Source organism: Pygocentrus nattereri, chromosome 6 (assembly GCF_015220715.1).
Source record: "Pygocentrus nattereri isolate fPygNat1 chromosome 6, fPygNat1.pri, whole genome shotgun sequence".
In the NCBI taxonomy this organism is placed as follows: Eukaryota; Metazoa; Chordata; class Actinopteri; order Characiformes; family Serrasalmidae; genus Pygocentrus; species Pygocentrus nattereri.
The window spans coordinates 20,569,981-20,593,570 of NC_051216.1; the positions used below are offsets into that span (position 1 = coordinate 20,569,981).

Consider the following 23,590-nt stretch of genomic DNA (forward strand, 5'->3'; position numbering starts at 1 on the left):
TGCTACCTTTATACCCAATCATGACACTAACCTGTTTCCAATTAACCTGTTCACCTGTGGAATGTTCCAAACAGGTGTTTTTTGAGCATTCCTCAACTTTCCCAGTCTTTTGTTGCCCTGTCCCAACTTCTTTGGAACATGTTGCAGGCATCAAATTCAAAATGAGTGAATATTTGCAAAAAACAATAATGTTTATCCATTTGAACATTAAATATCTTGTTTTTGTAGTATATTCAATTGAATATAGGTTGAAAAGCATGTGCAAATCATTGTATTCTGTTTTTATTTATGTTTTACACAATGTCCCAACTTCACTGGAATTGGAGTTGTACATCTTAGATTAGAGCTACAAATAACTTACAAAAATATTAAATAATTGACGTACTATTAACTTAGGCAACATATACGAATTTGAATAAGCATGATCACAATTGGGCAATTTGCAAACAACATCATATTCTACATAATCAGCCACAAGGGATTCTGCAATTTTCTCTTCTTGTTACCCCCACAGGAAAAGTTTAGTGTTCTTTTTACTTATACAATTATTACTCTCACGTAATGTGACTATTTCCCAACTTTTACCATTTCCTTTGTTATTTAATTCAAAAACCTATTTTTTCACGAAAAAACTGATTTTAACAAAACAGTCATGCTGTATTCTGAAAAGCTGGGAAATATATACAGTACAGTTTTACTCATTGTGAATTTTTCGTATGTAATTATCTTTGCATATAAAAATCATCAGGGTATCTTCAGTCCATTTGTCAATGGTTCTTTATAGATACTTCAAAATTGTACTGTTTGATAGTTACTGCATTAACAGTTTGATGGAATTTTTTAAATTGGACTATGAGCATCTATGTGATGGGCAAAAGTAATGACTGAGAAAAAGGATGCATGAGAGGCAGAGATTGAGTCATGGTCTTAACTCCATCTCAAACTAAGACTGGTCATCTCCGTCATGTGGTCATGTTTATTTGAATAAGAAAAGCCAGAACTAATCACAAACTCCTTATTCCAAGAGATTCGGTATATACAGTTATTAGTTTAATGTGGCCACTATAAGTATGATGGCTCTGTGAACAAACAGAAGAAGAGCCGTCTTAGAGAAAGGTACCATACTGGACACATCACTGAAAAAGGAGATTGCTTTGTATAGATGGCACACATGCTGATAAGCACATTCATACACAGACTTATTCACACAAATCCTAATCTCAGAGGAGACTACATTTCGCAGACAGTGTAATGAAATCAGAGCAGATTAAAATGCACAAGCCTCAGCACACTTTTGCGGTTCCATGCGGTTCCAAAAAGGCCTAACAGATACTACCTCAGCTTAAACATTCTGCTCGTTCTCCCCCACAGACCTAGTGCACAGAAGCCATGTCCAGAATACAGAGAGAAGCAGCAGGAAACAGAGCAGAGACACATCCAGCTTTTAAACAGAATTTATAAAGAATGACAGACTAGCTAGCACTTCAAAGTGGCTATAAAGACTGTGTGTGTGTGTGTGTGTGTGTGTGTGTGTGTGTGTGTGTGTGTGTGTGTGTGTATGTGTGTATACATATATGCATGTGCCATACACAATAAGGGTGGGCAATATGATGATATGATCTCATTATCACAACAAATTATGTCACATATCTCTAATCATTGTTGGTACTTGACAAAACTACATGCTTCATTACAATCCGATTTGGCAGTGTCTCCCAGGTGGCATAGAGAATAATTGAGAACTTAATTAGTCGTGTTTCTATGAATCTAGCAATAAGAAGTATGTGAAACACTGACCAAAACAAACTATTGGACTAAAAAAACTGTTAACAGCATTTTTAAAAAATGTATCACTACTGATTCTACTTTTTAATAAACCAGTCCCTTCAAAGAAGTGATCGTGTGCTTTCTTGGGATGAAAACATGCAGCCACAGTGGACTTTTCAGATAAGATTGGACACCCCTGCTCTACTGGGGAAAAAAATTAAATTGGGCATTTCTGTGATTTTTTGGTGCACAATTTCTACAACCTCATTTCCAAAAAAGTGGAAAAGCCATTTAAGCCCTATATTTAACTGAAAACAGTATGAAGAGAACATATGTTGAAACAAATGTTGAAAAAAAAAAAAACAAGGTTTTGAAAAATATATACCCATTTTCAACTTGACACCAGATACACATTTCAAATGAGGCAGGGGCATGTTTACCCACTGTGTTTCATCACCTCTTCTTTTAACAACATTCAAACACAAGTGTTTGAGAACTGAGGAGACCAACTGCTGTACTTTTAAAAGTGGACAGTTTTCCTATTCTTGCTTGATATAAGATTTCAGCTGCTCAACAGTTGATGGTCTCCTTTGTCATGTTTTTCATTTCATAATGTGGCAAATGTTTTCAGTGGGTGACAAGTCTGGATTACAGGCAGTCTAGTTTAGCACTCTAACAGAGCCATGCTGTTGTACTATATGCAGAATTTGATTTGGTATTATCTGAAAGGCGTAAGCAAGGCCTTTCCTTATGTCATCTGGACGGCAGTGTATGTTGCCAAAACCTGCATATATCACTCAGCATTAATGGTGCTTTCACAAATGTTTAAGTCACCCATGCCATGTGCACTAATGCACCCTCATACCATCATGGATGCTGGCTTTTGAACTGTGCGCTGATAACAAGCCAGATGGTCCCTCTCCTCTTTCACCTGGCACTCATGATTTCCAAAAAGAATATCAAATGTTGATTCATCAGACCACAGGACACTTTTCCACTTCACTTGAATCCATGTTAAATTAGCTCAGACAGTGGTTTTCTGAATCTTGTTTTTACATGGTATCTTATTTGCATGTTTTGAACTGTGAACTGTGTTCACAGACAATGGCTTTCAGAAGTGTTTGAGTCCATGCATTCATTTCCACTACAGAATCATGTCTGTTCTTAATGCAGTGTCTCATGGGGGCCCAAAGACCACTCGTTTTTTGTCCTTGTCCCTTGAATACACAGATTTCTTTGAATCTTTTAAAGATATTATGTATAGAATGAATATTGTATAGAATGTGATTTAAATTGTATTTGTTTACTTATAATTTATGGTCAAGGTCAAGAAGACCAGAACATCAAGCTGCCTTTTACAGCCAGTAATGTGTGGCTGTGTTGTCATATACAACGTATATGCGTGTTTGGTTGCCTTTAATGGTCTGACTACTCTATAGGTAGTTCACAAGCTCCATGTTATTAGGTTTGAGATCCCCACTTGAAACTTCAACAATTCTGTATTGACTGTAATACATTTCAATTTCAATATTATGCTTTTAATACAGAAACATATTATATGAACCTACCTTATGTTCAAGTATTATGGCACTATATTTTCAAGTATATTCAAGTATTACGGCACTATATTTTGCTATAAAGCTCACCTCTAACAGACAGCAAGCAATGAGGCAAATTGGAAAAAGCCAATACAGCCAGTTCAGCATGCACATCATTACATATTCTCACCTGCAGCTGTGAACTAAGAGCATAGCCCAATGTACCTGTGGAATTTCACACCTTTTATCCCTGTTTCTCACTTTACCCTGCATTTGGATCTCCAGAATATCAGGTACTTAAGAGGTGTCAAAGATGCACTTACATGCACACACAGCTAATCAGAAACCTTGTGTGTGTGTGTGTGTGTGTGTGTGTGTGTGTGTGTGTGTGTGTGTGTGTGTGTGTGTGTGTGTGTGTGTGTGTGTGTGTGTGTGTAAAAGTAAACGGAGTTCAAAGTCTCACAGTTTGACAGTTACAATGTTGCTTTGTAGATGATGAACACAATTTTGTTGAACCATTAAAGGGAGCCAAGTGCATTCTTCAAGATGGACTCCATGACTTTTTCACATTTCTAACTCTCCCCACAGACACAAGATCCTCTGTATGAGCAACAAAAGCCACAGGAAGACCAGTGAGCTGCGACAATACTCCTCTTTCTCCAAGATATCACTGTTCTGTTCTGCACCATCAAATAAAGGATTCAGATGGAAGTGACATCTACAGTTGAAAGCACACTTTTGTCATATAAAAGATTCATATGCATGGCTGCTACTGAGAACCAGTTTAAAACTGTTCCACAGTTCCACATTTGGTCTCTCCAAAACACCAACCATCAAGCCCCTGACCTGCATTCTTATGTACATCTAATTAACCCCAATGAACCTTTCAGTTTGGGAAGCTCAATCTCAGTTTCAATCTGACTCATGCATGTATATTATGTGAACGTGAATGCTCATCTATTTTATTCATGGTCAGAAACACATCTAGTAATGCCCGTCGGAGGTTTTCTGCATGAGCATGTTTCAGTTTCCGGGGCATTAATGGCCAAGTCTGTTATTCTCCTTGAATGCAAGCTCAACGTGATCCTGAAAATGCAGATAGCACACAGAATGGATTAACATATGTGATGTAGATCTGAATGAAGACACCCAGTGGAAGCTGCACATGTTTAAAAAATAAGCCTGTTTCCCAGAGGATGGACCTGGTCACAGCACAGCTTAGTATTACAGCTGTGTACCTCACAGTTGGGATTTAGGTTTGACTCCCAGTCATGTTTCTGTATATTCATCAATATAAAATGCATCAGTCAACCTAACATTGATGTTGAACATCACTGGTATGGTCACTTGGCAGTGGACAGATTTTACCTAGAACTGTGCAGATTGTGAGAAAATAAATATTTACTTGCACAGAAATGCTCTGATTATAGTGATAATCAGACTGGTGAAATACTCAGGTTTGTCTCCATAAAGGACCTTTATTTTCAACATGTTCCAGTTGTGTAGCCAAAATACAGAAATTAGATAAAGAATTTTACATGCCTAGACAATCCTTAGTGTTTTGTTCTTAGAACACATTCTAGACTAATTTCATAATTTCTTTACCCCAATATATGTTTTTGGGAGCAGGCCTTACGCAACACATATCAATGCTATATTATGATCTGTTTCACATTCATTAGAAAAATATTTTTCCCATTATATGACAGCTGTTGATTTCAAAAACTCATTTTACTAAATTTGGGTTACTATGTTTTTCCACACTTAAACCAACTAAAGAAGTTGTTTTTCATGACGGTTTTATACAGTCAGAGTAATAGCAAAGTGTTACTTTGAATGTGAGTGCCCTTAAAACAGTAGTCATAAAAATAGCCCAGTGGAAAATGACCATTACTTGGCTGAAATGCTTTGAAACAATCTGATTATTAATTATAAAGATAAGACATTATTTGTATTTGATATATCAAATGCCAAATGTTAAGTTTTGAACATAGAGTTAACTTTTAAAGAAGGCTTTTAACATTGACTTTGATCAAGTTTGCAATAAGACTCTTAGTCATTGGGTATCCAATCCATTTGTATGAAGCACTGAGGCATATTTACGAATCATGATAATGGGATGCATTTTTAATTGTTTAAAAGCTGTACATTTTCAGTTCTCAAAATTACCAATTCTAGGTTAAGACCTACATAAAGAGAGCATTCTGCTGAAAATCCTTGATGTTTTAAAATGATCAATAATTAACATGATCAATTTAACATGATCTGTTAGTCATATTTGTTTTTCATTTATAACGTGTGTGCATGCGTGTGTGTGTGTGTGTGCATATATATATATATATAATAAGACATCAGACCACTACCATTACTTCTCACCTAGACAGTGACACATAGACAGCAGTCCTAGCCTCTGACTCAAACAGAGCTGCAGTGTGTATTTTCTATGAAGATATGTCCAACCTCTGATACAATACAACCGCAATGGCTGTTTTAAAAATCAATTCCTTTCCCTGTTTATGACGCTAATGTACTTTGAAAGTTAATGATTTAATCTAAAAGAAGGCAGCAATGCACTTCTAGTGTCATACCTATCTGAGCAGAGAGCCAAAAGAAGGCTCAGGTCTGGGAGCACTTTCTTAAAAAGAAAGATAAAAGTATTCATACTTAACACAGCTAAGCCTTGACTTAACTTTCCACAGAAGCACCACATTACCTTCAACCACCAAAAAAGAAAACTTGCCGGTTTGGTAAATGGAAACTCTCCCTCCACGCCAATAAATTACTAACATTAGCCAATGGAATATTCTAATATGTATCAGTTTTTATAATGCAGAACTATTTAGCAGGCTTCTTAAAAAATACTGAACATTGGGCAGCTTGTTCAGTCACAATTTAAATTAGCTGAATTAATTATTTTTTTAAAATCATGTAAACATTACTTTCAAGCTTACTTCAACCTTACATGAGTTTAAATTTGAGTTATGGTTACTCGCAAATTTTCAGTGATCCACACTTTTGCAGGATTACTGAAAATTAGAAAGTACCATAGATCAAATTTAAACTCACTTAAGGTTGAAGTAAGGTTAACTTAAACAGCTCATTCATTTTAAATGGTGTCCATTGAGTAAGTTCTGCTTAATCTTTTAATCTTGAATGAGTTCGCTTAGGATTAATAATCTCCCCTCAGTAATGTATTTAACCTTTTATTCTCCAGGGTATATTTTGTTTTTTCCACCTGAATTTACATGACCAAATCATAAGACAAACTGTTCAGTAACTTCACAAAATAAATGCAAATATTTATTTATTTATGTGTTTATTTTGGTAAAAGCTCCCCTCAAATGAACAGAAAATGTGTTTTATGATCAACACATTTTACATCAACACAATTTATTGCTGAAAGCCAAAAATAATTTTTACAGTATATCACTGGAGAGACACCACCTGTTTACAGTTTATAGCCCAGATTTGTGGAAAAATGTGTCGACTTTCAGTAGACAAAAAAATTTCTTCTATTATAAGGGTTTAAAATTACATTACCCATCTATCTGACTGGAAAGAAGAAGTTATAACCTCATATGACACCCACCTTTTGAACGTAGCTTATGAAATAGGAAAGTTATGAAGAATATGACAAAGTGCATTTTGGAACCACCAAGGGTTCCAAGGAGTTTAAGAGCCTACACAACATTTAAAACAACTCCATCATATTAAATGGAGTGCTTTGTACAGTAACAAATAAATGGCTTAGACAAGATTAGAATCACCCACATCTAATGACTTCAATAGCCTTACAAACATTTGCCCTTCTGTTAGCAAACATGGTTATAGGATGAACTGGTAACCCTGAATACAAACAAAACCTCATGATGAGAATAATCAAAAAAATGTAATGTGCATCCAAACCTCTAATTTAACATGACAGTATGCTGCGACAAAAAATAGCATTTTGCAAAGAGAACTATACTGATAAAAAACATAAATAAAAGTGAATTAACAGAAACCAACAAAACTGCTAAGAATCCTGAGAAGCATAATTAAATTATTATGTTTTTACAGTGTAACTGGTTAATTAGCTTAAAATACAACACACTTTGTAAACATAGCTTTCATATGAAAGGATCTGCACGTCCTGGAAACCTGTTCACACATAGCTAGTCTTGTCTAGTGACCCAGCATAAAATATTAAACTTAAATTATGTTTAACAAATAATTAATTAATTAACATTATACATATACGTTAATTAACATTATACATTAACATTACATAACAATGTGGTTTCATGTTGCTTTTTTTTTTGCCATGCTGCCTTTATTAGAATCGGGACTCTAATATAGCTAATATAGCTAACTAGTGTTAGGTGGGTGACTGCATTTTAGAGTACTATATTTAAATACTGGCGTGGATTATAGATGCTGCTTTTCTTCTCACTGATATTCTTTTTTTTCTGGTGCCTAGTTTTTTTTCTCCGTCTCCTGTCCTGTTTTCTCACATACATGTGGCAACATAGATTTATATATTAAAAGATATACACATCAAAATGTAGTACATATTAATTTATAGTTCATGTGATATTAAAAATGTTTACAATATCTAGCTGAAATGTTTAGAGTAAGCATGTTAAAAGTATAAATGATTTGATTTTACGATACAACAAAACTAATTAGGCTTACACAGTCTGATCTCAGACAAGGTTAGATGTATTTTCAGCTCATTTTACAGATATCCTAATTGATTTGTTGTGCTTTGTCTTCATTCACAGGTGCTGTGAATACAAGTCTTTAATTTAAATACATAACTATGACTGAAATGAAATTTTAATTTCATGCTTTTAATATTTTTGTGAGGCTTTAATGTTAATAAAGCTGTTGAATCAACAAGGTGGTCTGATTGTTTTGCATCATTAAGATTGTACTGAATGGAAAGGAATTGCATAAATGTGATGCATTTTTATTAATTTGGTTTATTACATATATGCTTATTATAAGCATAAATGACATGTAATTCAAATAAATATTTGCTCTTTATTTTGTAGAGGGAACCTGATTATTATGCAATTCAAACAATATTCTTTATGTATTTTAAATAAACACACTCGTTATTATTAATTTAGTAATTATACTTTATTAATACTGAATACATAAACCTGGGGATTATGCATTTAAAATAAATAGGCTTTATTACACAAATGAATATGCATCATGTAACGTCTATTTGATAGGTTTGTGTCAAAATTATCTAAAAAAAAGTAAATGGGAATTTGTCATGTAATAAAATTACATAAATCTTAAAAGTTAGGGTTAAATATTTCTGTGAGTGTACAACATTAACCGACAAATTTGTTATCACATTTTATTTTTTGTTTATTAGTTATTCTAGCTCAAAACCATGCGCAGGTTTAAATAATGCACCATGAGATTTTTTTACAAGGATGGTAATTTAGCCAAACATTTATTGTCATAGCTCTTCTTTTTTAGTAATAGCATTTCACTGAACTGCTTTCTCATTTACAGTCCACATTTAAGCAGAAAACTTGATTATTACTATATTTAAATTAAAAAAAAAATCAAATATCAAAATGTTTGTTTTTTGTAGCTCTAGAACTAAATTCACTTCCAGAATCCTGAAATTTACAAGTTAAATCCAGCACCACTGTCTGTCTTGGAGCATATGCGGAACTAAAAAACGATTCTCTGCATTTCAGTGAGATTTTTGAATTAGACTCCTCTTTAATATCGTCTGCCAGGAAGTCATGCTCCAGCTCTAACTAGTTCAGCCAGTGATGGTCTGTGAGGGACAGTGTTTTACGTTGCCTGCATGGATGTTAAAATGACAAGTTGGCCAATGCAGCAATGAAGTTGATATCTCCTGTGCTCTAACATGTCCCAGAGGTCTGTCGTGCAGAACACACTTACACTAACAGTGTCACTGCTACCTCATTAACCGTTCCTGAAGACTGAAAAAAGGAGCATTAAACACAGTCCCTGCTCAGCAGTTAAAGATTCAAAGACCTAAATGACTATAGCAGCCAGAACAATGGAAGAGCAGAGTTAGCAGTTCTGAAAGATGAGGTACATTTAATGGTTGTCCCACTGAGAACAGTAAGAGAGAATGAAGCAAAGTGTTTAACACATATGGTGCTCCTGAAGTGTAATTTGTGTACAACCTGACAGGGGACATCACTAGTGCGCAAAATGTAAAAATGTCAAGAGGGAAGGTGGGTTCAAATGACCAAATGACCAAGGAGTGAAGCGGCATTGGGGAGGTTGGTTATGAGCTTGTACTACTAGCCATTTACTTTTGCGCAATAATTAATTGACTAATAAATAATATGGACAGAAAACAATTTAATTTTTTTCCTCCATTATCTACACACTGTTACTGTATGCTGGCAAACAATTTAGAATATCTGTAGCTCAGGTGTTTCTTACTTGTGTCCTTGTAACAAAGTTCTGAACACCTTCCACTTTGTTGTAGTTAATTTCTCATTACAAGCTGCTTGCACACCAGAACATTAAACACAGTTCTCCATCTCTAATTACAAATTTTATTATAACCACTCATGAAATGAAAAATAAACGCAGAAAATGAATACATTTGGAAATTAGCTACAGAGCTCTGACTGCAAAAGGACAAACATTACAGGGCCTGTATCAGTGAGAGAACAATAAAGTCAAAGTGTCATTTCCCAAAGTGTCAAAAACTTGATGTAGCATTAAAGATAGTGAACACTGTTTCGCTCCAATTATCACCATTATGAAAAATTCTAATTCTGTAGGTTTATTTTACAGTCACAGACACACACACACACACACACACACACACACACACACACACACACATTGCTCAAAAAAATAAAGGGAACACTCAAATAACATCCTAGATCTGAATGAATGAAATATTCTCATTGAATACTTTGTTCTGTACACAAAGTTAAATGTGCTGACAACAAAATCACACAAAAATCATCAATGGAAATCAAATTTATTAACCAATGGAGGCCTGGATTTGGAGTCACACACAAAAGTAAAGTGGAAAAACACACTACAGGCTGATCCAACTTTGATGTAAAGTCCTTAAAACAAGTCAAAATGAGGCTCAGTATTGTGTGTAGCCTCCACATGCCTGTATGACCTCCCTACAACGCCTGGGCATGCTCCTGATGAGGTGGCGGATGGTCTTCTGAGGGATCTCCTCCCAGACCTGGACTAAAGCATCTGGCAACTCCTGGACAGTCTGTGGTGCAATGTGGCGTTCGTGGATGGAGCGAGACATGATGTCCCAGATGTGCTCAATCGGATTCAGGTCTGGGGAATGGGCGGGCCAGTCCATAGCTTCAATGCCTTCATCTTGCAGGAACTGCTGACACACTCCAGCCACATGAGGTCTAGCATTGTCCTGCATTAGGAGGAACCCAGGGCCAACCACACCAGCATATGGTCTCACAAGGGGTCTGAGGATCTCATCTTGGTACCTAATGGCAGTCAGGCTACCTCTGCCGTGCAGCCCTCCAAAGAAATGCCACCCCACACCATTACTGACCCACTGCCAAACCGGTCATGCTGAAGAATGTTGCAGGCAGCAGATCACTCTCCACGGCATCTCCAGACTCTGTCACGTCTGTCACATGTGCTCAGTGTGAACCTGCTTTCATCTGTGAAGAGCACAGGGCGCCAGTGGTGCATTTGCCAATCCTGGTGTTCTCTGGCAAATGCCAAGCGTCCTGCACGGTGTTGGGCTGTGAGCACAACCCCCTCCTACGGCCTCCTCCACATCTCCTAGTGTACTGACCTGTCTCCTGGTAGCGCCTCCAGCCTCTGGACACTACGCTGACAGACATAGCAAACCTTCTTGCCACAGCTCGCATTGATGTGCCATCCTGGATGAGCTGCACTACCTGAGCCAATTGTGTGGGTTGTAGAGTCCATCTCATGCTACCACGAGTGTGAAAGCACCACCAACATTCAAAAGTGACCAAAACATCAGCCAGAAAGCTTAGGTACTGAGAAGTGGTCTGTGGTCTCCACCTGCAGAACCACTCCTTTATTGAGTGTGTCTTGGTAATAATTTCCACCTGTTGTCTATTCCATTTGCACAACAGCATGTGAAATTGATTGTCAATCAATGTTGCTTCCTAAGTGGACAGTTTGATTTCACAGAAGTTTGATTTACTTGGAATTATATTGTGTTGTTTAAGTAGTGTTCCCTTTATTTTTTTGAGCAATGTATAATATACACATACACACACACACACATATATATAGGGCAACAATTCAAGAAGAACGTTTCTCAACATAAAAGAACTTCTGCTTTTCATCGTCTACGGTACATAATAACATTAAAAGATTCAGACAATCTTGAGAAAACTCTGTATGTAAGTGAAAGCCAAAAAACAGTATTTGCTGGCCGTGATCTTTGGGCCCTCAGGCAGCACTGCATTAAAAACAGACATGATTCTGTAGTGGAAATCACTGCATGTGCTCAGAAACACTTCTGAAAACCACTGTCTGCAAAAACAGTTCATCACTGCATCTACAATTGCAAGTTAAAACTCAAACACAAAGAAGAAAGCAGATATAAACAGGATCCAGAAATGCTGCCACCTTCTCTGGGCCTGAGCTCATTTAAAATGGACTGAGGGAAAGTGGTCCAACGAATCAACATCTGAAATTCTTTTTGGAAAAAACTGTGTCCTCTGGGCTAAATACCACTCAGCTTGATATCAGCACACAGTTCAAAAGCCAGTATTCATGATGGTTTAAGGGGGCATTAGTGCACATGGTGTGACACTTGGCAACATATGCTGCTGTCCAGATGACATCTTTTTCAGGGAAGGCCTTGATTATTTCAGTAAGATGATGTCAAACCACATTCTGCATGTATTACAAAAGCAGTGCTCCATATTAAAAGAGTCCGGGCGCTGAACTGGCCTGCCTGCAGTCCAGACCTGCCACCACTGATAACTTTATGAAATGAAAAATAATAAATGAGCTACCTGAAACTGACAAGCTGCTGAAATCCTGTAAAAAACCAAACCAGGAAAACATTTCACTTTTAGAACTAAAGCAGTGTCTCCTCAGTTCCCAAACACTTACAGAGTGTTAAAAGAAGAGATGGTGAAACACAGCAGTAAACAGGCCCCTGTCTCAACTATTTTGGAACATGTTGTTGGCATCAAATTCAAAATGGGCAAATATTTTTCAAAAAGCAATTAAATTTCTCCTTCAACATTTGATTTGTTGTCTTTGTAGCTTTTCCTTTAAAAATATGATTTACACATCATTGCATCCTATTTTTATTTACATTCTGCACAGCCAGCATCCCAACATTTTATATATATATACATACACACACACACACACACACACACACACACTAGCCTTTAGTATTGTGGTTTGTTAACTTATTCTCGGCTTCTCTGCTTTACTTTTTTTTCTTTACTAATACAAATTGTGCAGATTACACAAAAAGAGTACACAGTCCGTGTTGTGTTCTATTGCTTAAACAACATGTAACCCAAAGGGTATGATAATTGGATTGACAATCTCACAAGGGGTGGTAACCTGTCTTGTATTTTTTTTTTAACCAGTGGGAAGGCAACCCCTTCTAAATAGAGCCATGGATGTCACAGACAGGAACACTGCCATGACCTTGAGAGACTTTATAAGAGTGACCGGAGGGGGACACTGTAGAGTCAAACAACAGCTAGGGTAATTTGATAAAACAGACACCAGCTTCTGTGAAACAGATGTGAGTTTCCCTACACTGATCAAAGCATCAGAGAGCATGTGTCACAGCCTTCTGATACATCTTTAACTGCAACAGCGACTCCACTTTGTTTTGGTGAGGCTTTCGTGACATGGCAATGATTAAGACATGGCTGCCACAATAAAACACAATCTGCAGTCTGCTGGGAAATGAGGCACAGGACTGAGGAAATGAACAAAAACAAAGGAAAAGTATTTCAGCTACATACATAAATCTGCATGTGCAAGATTTCATTAATCTATTAATCTAAACTGAAGCTGACTGTGCAAAGAAGCCATTTCTGGGTCAGCCTTAAATGCTAAGAGCAGATAATGTGTTATGGTAGATGATGATGGAGATTTAAACAGGAGTAAGTGGTCATACAGTTACAAGCACCCAGCAAAAATCCTCCAGGCTCAATTCTAGACAGATCTGCGTTTTGTCAAATCAGCATGTGACCCGGTTACTTGATCCCTAATTAATTGTGCATAACCCTAGCATATTACAAGACACATGCACCTGCATTAATTTGCATTAGCCATTAGCATTAGCACACTACCACTGACCTCAAGAGCAGTGGAAATGTGTACTGGAGCAATGAATCATGGTTCACTATCTGGCACTTTGACAGATGAATCAGGAAAACACTACCTAGGAGAATGCAAAGTGGCAAAAGTAAAGTTTGGTTGAGGAGGGATAATGATCTGGGGCTCTTTACAGGGTTTGCACTAGGCCCTTAGTTTAGGTAATGTTACGGCTACAACATACAAAGACATTTTAGACAATTACAGGCTTCCAACCTCAGTTTGGGACATTTTTTGACAAATTTAGTGTGGAGGAATTCCAGTGGCCAGCACAGAGCACTGACCTCTACTCCACTGAACATCCGTGGGGTGAACTGGAACATGAATCGCAAGCTAGGCCTTCTCATTCAACATCTGCGCTGGACTTCTAAAATGCTCATTTTACTGAATGGGCAAAAGCCTTTCCATAAGAAAAATGTCACATACTACCATGGTAGCGATTCTGCTGGAGAGTTCTGGGGCCAGCTTAACTTTTATTGCATTGCACAATGTAAAGTGTACACTCTCATCTCACTTGCTTTCTCTCTCTCTGACTTTCTCACTTTACACGAGAAATGCAAAATAAGCTATTATTAGAAATAAAGCCTTCATTAATAGATGCCACACTTAAGAAATTTGTAAAAGGCCAATAGCCTAGTAGCCTGAGCATGTCACACTATGCTTGCGGAAGGATCAAAGCATTCAACCCTTTTCAAAGAGAAGTGCTGATACAACACACATGAGCCCCAGATGTGAACGGGTGTTCAAAGTGACCACCTAACTGATTTCAGCCCTCTTTGCTAAGTCCTCTGTAAACAAAAACCCAGGTTTAAACAAGTCTAGTGGCAAGCTTGTCCTTCACTTTGGGGGCTGTAGAACAAACCAAACTGACCATACAAACACAGGACCTGTCTCCTAGTAGACAGTGTTTTTTTATATACATTTATACATACAGTACAAAGCGTTTTTCTTCTGCTTGGCAAATAATCAGAGGATTAGATACATCACTCACTAGATCTAGTCAAAGGCATCATCAAAGTTATTTATCATATATTTATTGACTCAGATCTTTTTTGGGAAATCATCTCTGAAGATATAGTACAAAATCTGAATCATATGAAAAATAATCCAGAAAAAAAGCTACTAGAGGGAACACACCTGGAGATTTCTTGTTTGAGCGAGAGGGCATCATGTAGTTCTGTCGGGGTAGTAGGGGCGAGGAGGGTAGGGACATGGAGACTCCTTTAGACAAGCTGAGCCTTAACCCCTCTTCGGTAGAGCAAGGAAGAGCACTGCTATGGTCCTGTACAGCACTGCCTAACCCTCTCCTCTGGGCACCAAGTAAGTGTGGGTCGCCAACTAGATCAAGAGAACCAGATAAAAATGTAAATCATTTGTAAACACATCACACTGATCAAGTAAGAGTGTAAATGAAATGAAAATGTGGTAGTCGCACAGTAGACAAACATCTGTCTATGCCTATTTCAGGTGAACGTTGAAAAGGTAGGTCCCCATGTTGATCTGTGATCTTGTGATGTTCCTTCCTAGGTTGCAGATTTATAGTCTCTCTTTGCAATGTTTTTCTGTTTCCATCAAAATGAATTGTGGCCACAAAATGCTTTATGTAATGAAGTCACTGCTAAATGAATTAATGAATGAATTAATGACTTGTGGTTTATTGATAATATGTTTCCATCTCTTGATCTCATGCATGGCACATCTTGTGTACCTTTCAATACACCCCATGCAATGCATTCTTCCCAAATAAATGAAAGTTTAATGAAAGTTTTGGAACATTTTAATTCATTCATTAAAGTTGTTCTGCCAACATTCAGACACTACTACAGTTATGTTTCCATAACCTATACTGATTGACGTTTTGAAGCATTAAAACATTTTCTGTTTAAAAAAAAAAAAAAAAAACACTGGATGGAAACACAGCTTGTGTCAACTTCCAGCAGAAAGGGTTTTCTTTTTCTGACTAAATTATTCTTTGGTTATCTACAACACTAATCCAACAGGTTGTTTAGTTTTCTTAGAGTCACCAGTGCATTTTTTGTTCTGGACTAAACAGTTTATTCTGACCCACTTAATGTTTTGAATCTGTTCCTGATTGACTGACTGATTTTTATTTAACAGTCTCATGATGGCCTGCTTTTCTAGCAGTCAATACTAAATAAAATCTAGAATTAAATCAAGAACTGTAAGTCTTTAGTAAAAAGTTCATTATGTGTGAAATAAATATCTTGAAATTAAAGCTGTCATATTTTCTATTTAAAAATCTAATGAGTTGAAGAACAGGGCAAAAAATTATTTAATAAATATTTAAAATGTAATCAAAAATGTACACATTACCTGCTTTGTAACTATTATGTCTACAGAAAGGTATATTTTCATGAACATTGATTAGATATTTCAGAAATATTTCTAACTTTAGTATATTACACACTCAATCAAGGATGTTATTGAACTCACCCAATAAACCTTAAGTAAAAAAAATAACTTTTAGAACCTTTTTACAATTCATTTTCCCATTTCCTGTAAACAGCTGCCAAACTGGTAAGTCTCATTCTATCATATCACAGCACCACTGGTCTGGATGGCTAGCGGTTAGAACACCACACACTCGTGCCTGTGTCCAACCGCCTGGCACATAAGAGAGAGAGAGTAAGGACCCACTCTTTTTCCTTAATCAGAACTCAGAAAATTGCATACTCAAAGAATCTCAGACAGCACGTGGCACTGCTGGAGCCACGATAATGGATCCAGTTCTCCATTAGGACTGAAAGTACACTTTTAAATCTAAACATAAAGAGAACTGATAAGCACCTTTTCAGCTTTCTTGTACCTGGAACCCAGACATACCCAACTGATCAAGCTTGGTGCATTTGTGTGGATTCAATCTCAAAGTTTCAGTTTCCTCAGAATCTGAATCGAATCTCTCTTGATATCCATGGCAACTTTCTGCTTGTGCATAGTTATTGGCTGAAAAATAGAAACGTGAGAACTCCCAGTTGCTACTCCTGCAGTCAGTGAGACTCCAGGATAAAATCTAATGTCATGAGGGCTAATATCTCTTTCTGCTAGACATGGTAGGCCTGAACTTTGCATCCCTTAACAATCTCCCTGAGCTGCAGCAAGCCTCTTTCAGTAAACGAGTCTAACACACTCTCTGTCTCCTCTCTGGCTGCGGGAAAATGATGAGAATGTCAGATTCTGTTTCCAACATGCAAACATCAACTGAGGCTCTACCAACCTGAGCAACATTGACTTTCAGCCACAGTTCATGCTTTTCATTGCATGAACCACACACTTAACAACATAAACTAAATGCACATGATCTGCCTCTGCATTGGACATGACCACTGGAGGTTTTCATAAGCAGTAATTAAGTGAGTTTAGAGAATAACAATGAATTTGCTCTCTTTTTTTCCTTTTTAAATCTTGTCAGCTTATTCCTACTGACTCTAAGAGATGAGGTTACTGTGACTCAGACTACCCTGGTTTGTTCTATTCTTTTCTGCAAAGAAACAGGAAGCAGACTGCTCCTGTCTCTCTCTCTCTCTCTCTCTCTCTCTCTCTCTCACATCAATACTAAAACTACTGTTTTAAAGGCACCTAAACATAAGAAAATGCCAGCAAACAGGAAGCGGTTGTGCCCCAAGTAACACCTCGGCCAGATTCCAGACTCTCTCTGAATTGCTTTGTGGGGGATAAGTCTCTGATCCTTACGACCTTTTAAGAAAAAAACATGACCTCAGAGGGCACAGGAAAAATTCCTAGTAAAGCCAGGTCCAGAAATTCCAGCCTTCAACAAGTAGGTGGGATTATGTTACGTGTATCAAAACTACATTATTATTTTGATTATGCAGGTCATATGGCAAAAGAAAAGATGTTGCAAAAGTAAAACTGACATTGAAAAAGGATAAAAAGGAATTGTGCACCAAAATTCTCCTGAATAAGACCATTTTTCACACAGAAATATATGCAAACTACAAATGAGAAAGTGTCTAGGTTCTCAGGTGACAAGGCAGACATTCAGACAAAGAGTTGTTGCTCACTCCTATAGAGCACCAGTTTCAACAGCCACAACAAACTACTCCAGGGAAGAGAGTTTGCTGGTCCTAGAGTGTATGAAAAAGGGGCACTACCTCTCAGACTTCACACGAATGCTCATCTTTACCATTTCAGTTTCTCAGATGTGTGAAAAAAATCCTCCCTGCAACCCCCAACCCTTGATATGTGTCATACTGAAACACTGTACTGGTGAGTTTGTGTGCTCTTCACAAAAGTGAGTCACACAAAACTGAATAAATATTACCTTTCTGATTCAGTCGTTCATATCCTCCATTCAGCTGCAGGATACAAATGACAGAGAATCCTCTGAAACGCTTCTGTACCTTCTAAACTATTCTATATAAGTACAAAACATGCATGTTGCTGTTATATTAGCAAACTACACTATATTGCCAAAAGTATTCCCCAGTCTGCCTTCACACATATATGAAATTGAGTGACATCCCGTTCTTGATCCATGTTGGCCCACCCTTCACAGCTATAACAGCTTAAACTCTTCTGGGAAGGCTTTCCACAAGGTTTAAGGGTGCGTTTATGAGAATTTTTAACATTCTTCCAGAAGCACATTTATGAGGTCAGACAATGATGTTAGACAAGAAGGCCTGGCTCACAGTCTCTGGCTCTAATTCATCCCAAAGGTGTTCTACTAGGTTGAGGTCGGTACCGTTCTCCTGGCAATCACCAAACCCAGACTCGTCCCTCGGATTGCCAGACTGAGAAGCGTGATTGACTGTGCAGAAAGTTGGCGACCTTTGCACACTGTGCGACTTGGCACCCGTTGCCCCACTCTGTCATTTTACGGGGCCTACAACTTTGTGGCTGAGTTGCTGTCATTCACAATTGTTTCCACTTTGTGATAATACCACTGACAGTTGACTGTGGAATATTTAGTAGCAAGGAAATTTCACGACTGGACTTACCACTCTGGAATTCACTGAGCTCCTGAGAGCGGCCCATTCTTTCAAAAATGTTGGTAGAAGCAGTCTGCATGCCTAGGTGCTTGGTTTTATACAACTGTGGCCATGGAAGTGACTGGAACACCTGAAGTCAATGATTTGGATGGTTGAGTGGATGCTTTTGGCAATATAGTGTATGTAGTGTTGTAGGAGCTAGAGAAGGCCCAATACCACTTTTTCTTTTCTGATTTTCAAACTTTAAGTACTATCCAAAACCAATACAGATCTAATATGTACTAACGTTAAGCGTTAATGCAGGCTACTTTTAACTGAAACATTTCACTTTCGATCATTTAAATGTATTCTCAAACAAATCTGATTAGGGCTGATCCAAGCATTTTTTCCACAGGCTTTGAATACTTGTTGATACGTCAAAAAAAGTACTATTTCCCAAAATCAGCCAAAATCCTCCTTGTTAGAGGACCTGCCGCCAAGGACTCTTTCCTGAGTGGAGAAGAGTTTTCTATAACACAGAAGTAAAAACTGTTACACGATGAAGCTGAATCGAGGCTGTGTGGATTGGACGCATGGCGGTGCTTGGACAGGTATAACTACACTAACCTATTTGAGATGATTGATCAGACTTGTTATACTTCCATGATGCACCAGCTTCTTAACGGAAATTTTGTGTTGTGCTCCCTTCCTTCTGCTCTTTTAGCATCAATGGGTGACATGGATGTCTGGCATGTATAATCACTGATTAAACTTATTTCAGGCTACAAATTTTGGGGCTTGAAAAAGATGAAGCTTCAGAATACTTAAGAGACATGAATACCAAAGAAATTCTTGAGTATTCCTATTATTCAGGCCAGCTGTACATTCATTTATTTCCTTTGATATCTGATCCAGCATTCTCTGCTGATTTCTGGCCTGATACAGAGACCCACTGACACAGAAATGCCATCTCTAATAGGAGTAATCGAAGAGCACATGCACAAAGAAGCAAGGCACCTCCCTGTTCTTTTTTAAATCAAATTGAGAAAGCCTTCAGCAGCTTGGCATTGTCAGGCAGAGGAGTCCTTTCTACTTAGAAACATTTTATTTATGTTGCGAGCAATAATGGAATTATACCACAAATACAGAATATTCCCAGAATGAGCTCAGAAAAAAACAAGAACATCAAGCTAAAAATGTATCACTAAAGAGGGACATTCTGATCCATGTCACATGCTGGAGAGATAGCAGGACCAGTCTGTCATTTCCAACCACAGCCTGGAAAATGAAAAAGAGATGCCACAAGAAAAAGTTACCAATAAAATACTGTGGCCAGGCCAGCACTGTCCACACTAAAGAATGAATCATGATCTAACCACAGAACACAGAGAGTGACTTAGTGAGAGGGTGAGAGAGCAAGAGAGCAAGAAAGAGAGAGTGAGAGATAGAGAGACAGACAGAAAACACAAGAGGCAGAGAGTAGTACAAAGGAAAGCACACAGTAAAATGAAACAACAAAATGAACATGAATGAGCAACAAAGAAGTGTAGCCTAAAGTCACCTCACTAATTCTGCTCCTGCTTTCCTGGCCTGGACCAGACCAGCCCAGTCTAGCACTGCAATTTCAGCCTTGCTGATGCAGAGGAAACCAGCCCTTGCTAATTATACACTGCAGCTAGAGGATGTGAAAATGATTACAGACTCACTCCATCCTTTTCCATTTCTAGAGAGTCAGTACAGGACCAAAGAGGCCATACTCTGCCAACCTAAGGGCTGATCATGTTTTTTAAAGATATTAATTTAAATGACCAAAGCTAATCGCTAACTGAATTTGATGAGTTATGGTTTGGGGGAAAATATCCATGACTACTTTAGAAAGCAAGAACCCACTGGAGAGAAATTGTATTTGTGAAGCCTAAATTTTAAAGTACTAGTTACATACAGCTTTATGAAAATGAATAAGCCTCTAATCTGGTTGATTTAGTCTGCGTTTTCCAATAAACAAGATCAATAACTGCATGGTTTAATGAGCATTATAAAAATCAGTGTATTTCGCAAACTTAAACACCCATCCAAAATAAACGTTGGACACTATAATTTAGATGATATTTCTGCTCTGTATACTTCCTTTATGAGCTTTTGGTCTGCATACTTCTTTTATATGCATTCTAATTCGACCAGTTTATTTGACAGACGACTACAAGAGAGGAATAATTAATGCAAATTCTCTTTGTATGAGGTCCAAAGTAGACCGGCCACAGGACAGTTCAGCAGTGGGGGATTGTGATGCTAGACTGAACCCCAATAAGCTGCTCATATTCTCTGGAGAGAAATCAGGAGCCACATGAACAAAAGACCCCACAATCATGATACAGAGAGAGAGAGAGAGAGAGAGAGAGAGAGAGAGAGAGAGAGAGAGAGAGAGAGAGAGAGAGAGAGAGAGAGAGAGGGAGAGAGAGGGAGAGAGAGAGAGAGTGTGAGTGAGAGAGGGAGAGAGTGTGAGTGAGTGAGTGAGTGAGTGAGTGAGTGAGAAAAAGAAAGAAAGAAAAAGAGAAAGAAAGAAAGAGAGAGAAAGAAAGAAAGAACGAAAGAAAGAAAGAGACACTCAGAGCTGTGGGAGTTTTAGAGTTTAAATGTGCTTGGATTACACAGCATGAAGCTGCCACTTTGAACTCAATTATAATACTGCCCCACTGTTCAGCAGCTCAGATTTACTCCCAAACACACATACACAAGCGTGTGGGGATGTACACACAGGCGATGGACAAGACGTACAAGGGATGTACAGTAAAGGGATATCCAAGTAACCAGATGCTCATTTGAACTCACTGTGTCTAAACAGTGTTAACAAAAGATGCATTTATAATTTGTTGCTTTCAGTAAAGTATCAAGTGACTAGACATAGAAAAAAATCTGTATCATGATAATTACATAACCGACTATGGTTTATGACATTACTATGATATTGTATTTGTTTTAAATGTCATTAAAGCAGAGGTGCTCTGGTCTCTAAAAATCTCTGGCGAAACTGCAGCATGTTTAACTAAATTGCAGAGACAGTATTTTAAAGGTTCCACAGTAACAATACCATCTGTCTGTGCTACTTGAGCTCCGAGACCTGAGGCTGTTTCACAACAGATACTTACTGATGATGATGATGATGATGATGATGATGATGATGCACCATACAGACAATCTAATAAGTGAATCAAAAATACCATGAAGGCATCATGGCAAGAGATTTAATCAAAGATAACCAAGCTATGTGCTCAGTTATATTTAATGTCTACTATTTTTTTTTATACTTTTCCTAGTTTTAAATGTTTCCTCTGCAACAATAAAATGCTATTCTAATATATAACTTTACACAGACAGAGACAGATTGATGTAAAATACAGAAATTAGGTCTGTTAGGCCTGGGGATTAACAGGGCTCTCTCTGACACAATGACATTTCTTTTGACATTCAACAGTGTAACACTGACAGCATTCCACCGTGCCAGTATAATAAATCAAACTTTATTTTCCCAAAAAAACACATGCCTGTAAATTTAATTTCCATGGTTTTTCCACGCTGTGGGGTGTCTGAAGACATAAGCCAATTCTGCGTAGTTCTAATGCATTAGAAACAAGTTATTCAGGCCTGTAGGCCTTCTGCTAAAGATCTCTGATGGGAAAAAAATGAAATCAATTAATCCTGACAAATGTTGTAAGCTGCTGGACTGATGGTCTGGATGATGTGGCTCAGCATTAGTGCAGAGCTATGTGGAATGTTGTTCCCAGTAGCCCCAAGGGAACACACGGAGGAAGCCAAGAGCCATGACATTTCCCATTTCTCTTCATAAATGCTTCATTTCTGCTGGCCTGGGAAAAGTGCCCACACCAAAGCGATGTTCTCAGCCATATGTTCATCTCAGAGGAGAGCACAGCAGGAACAGGAGAGCGCTCTTAATGTGCCAGAGGACACTGCACTAGTTTCAAGGCAAAGGTGTCTTTAAAGTGTCTGTGTATGTTTGCATCACATAAATGATTGCTTCAGAGATTTAATGACTGCAGACTGGCCAGGTGTGTCAGTGAAAGAGCAGCATCAGCAGCCATGTGTCGCTTTCACACATGCTCCATAAAGACTCAGCAGACACACTGGAACTAGCAAGGCAAAGCCATGGTAAAACTAATAAGGGGGTGCGTGGTGTCTGCAGGTATTATTAATATCATTCCAGCACTTAAAGCCACTACAGGAGAACAAAGGAGGACATCAATCTTCCCTAATTTTCAATACTGTTTTAGCAAAGCTTTTCAACAATGCTATAGCAAAGAAGTAGTTTTATTATTTTTTCTTCACTTTCTTTTTAACTTTTCTTCAGTTTCATCTTTCCTTCATTTTTTGTTCTCTTCTATCAACAGATACTGCTTAATCCAGGGGATTATTTTAATAAAATAACAATCTGATTTCTTACTATTTACTAATCTGATTACTTTTGGATTACCTGTCTTTTAAAGATTGTATTATTAGAAGACAAATTAAAACAAAACAAATTTTAACAAAATGTTTTTAAACAAGGCAAATAGGATACCGGCACTGTTTTATTAAACATAAATTTGTCTTTTATTTATATATATATATATATATATATATACACACACACACACACACACACACACACACACACACACACACACACACACACATATATATATTACTGTCTGACATAACTATGCACATTGGACACAACATTTTTTTTTTAAAACCACTGTTGTGTTCACAATGTGAGGTAACAAAAAAGAGGCCAACTACAGATATTGATTTATGTCAGCTGTGAAAGTTTTCAAAAATAAAACAGGAAGCAAATAAAATGTCACGTTTTCAGTCTGAAAAATTGCAAGACTAATTTTTGTGCAATCCTGCTACTAATCTCCATGTTTTTGTCTCAGTAATCTGATCTCAAAATTGTTCTGTAACTGTAACACAGTACAGTTATCTTTTTTCATTCTCATTATATAACATAGT

General features: G+C 37.5%; 1 protein-coding gene across 3 annotated transcripts in view; it reads right to left on the bottom strand.

The window, feature by feature from the left end:
• tanc1b (tetratricopeptide repeat, ankyrin repeat and coiled-coil containing 1b) overlaps positions 1–23,590 on the bottom strand; it is a 153,462-nt gene that overhangs the window by 96,437 nt on the left and 33,435 nt on the right. For all 3 annotated transcript variants that reach the window (XM_017692273.2, XM_017692271.2, XM_017692272.2), the window contains exon 3: positions 14,775–14,975. In XM_017692273.2, coding sequence (XP_017547762.1) covers positions 14,775–14,975 — 201 coding nt within the window. The remainder of the gene's footprint in view (positions 1–14,774; positions 14,976–23,590) is intronic.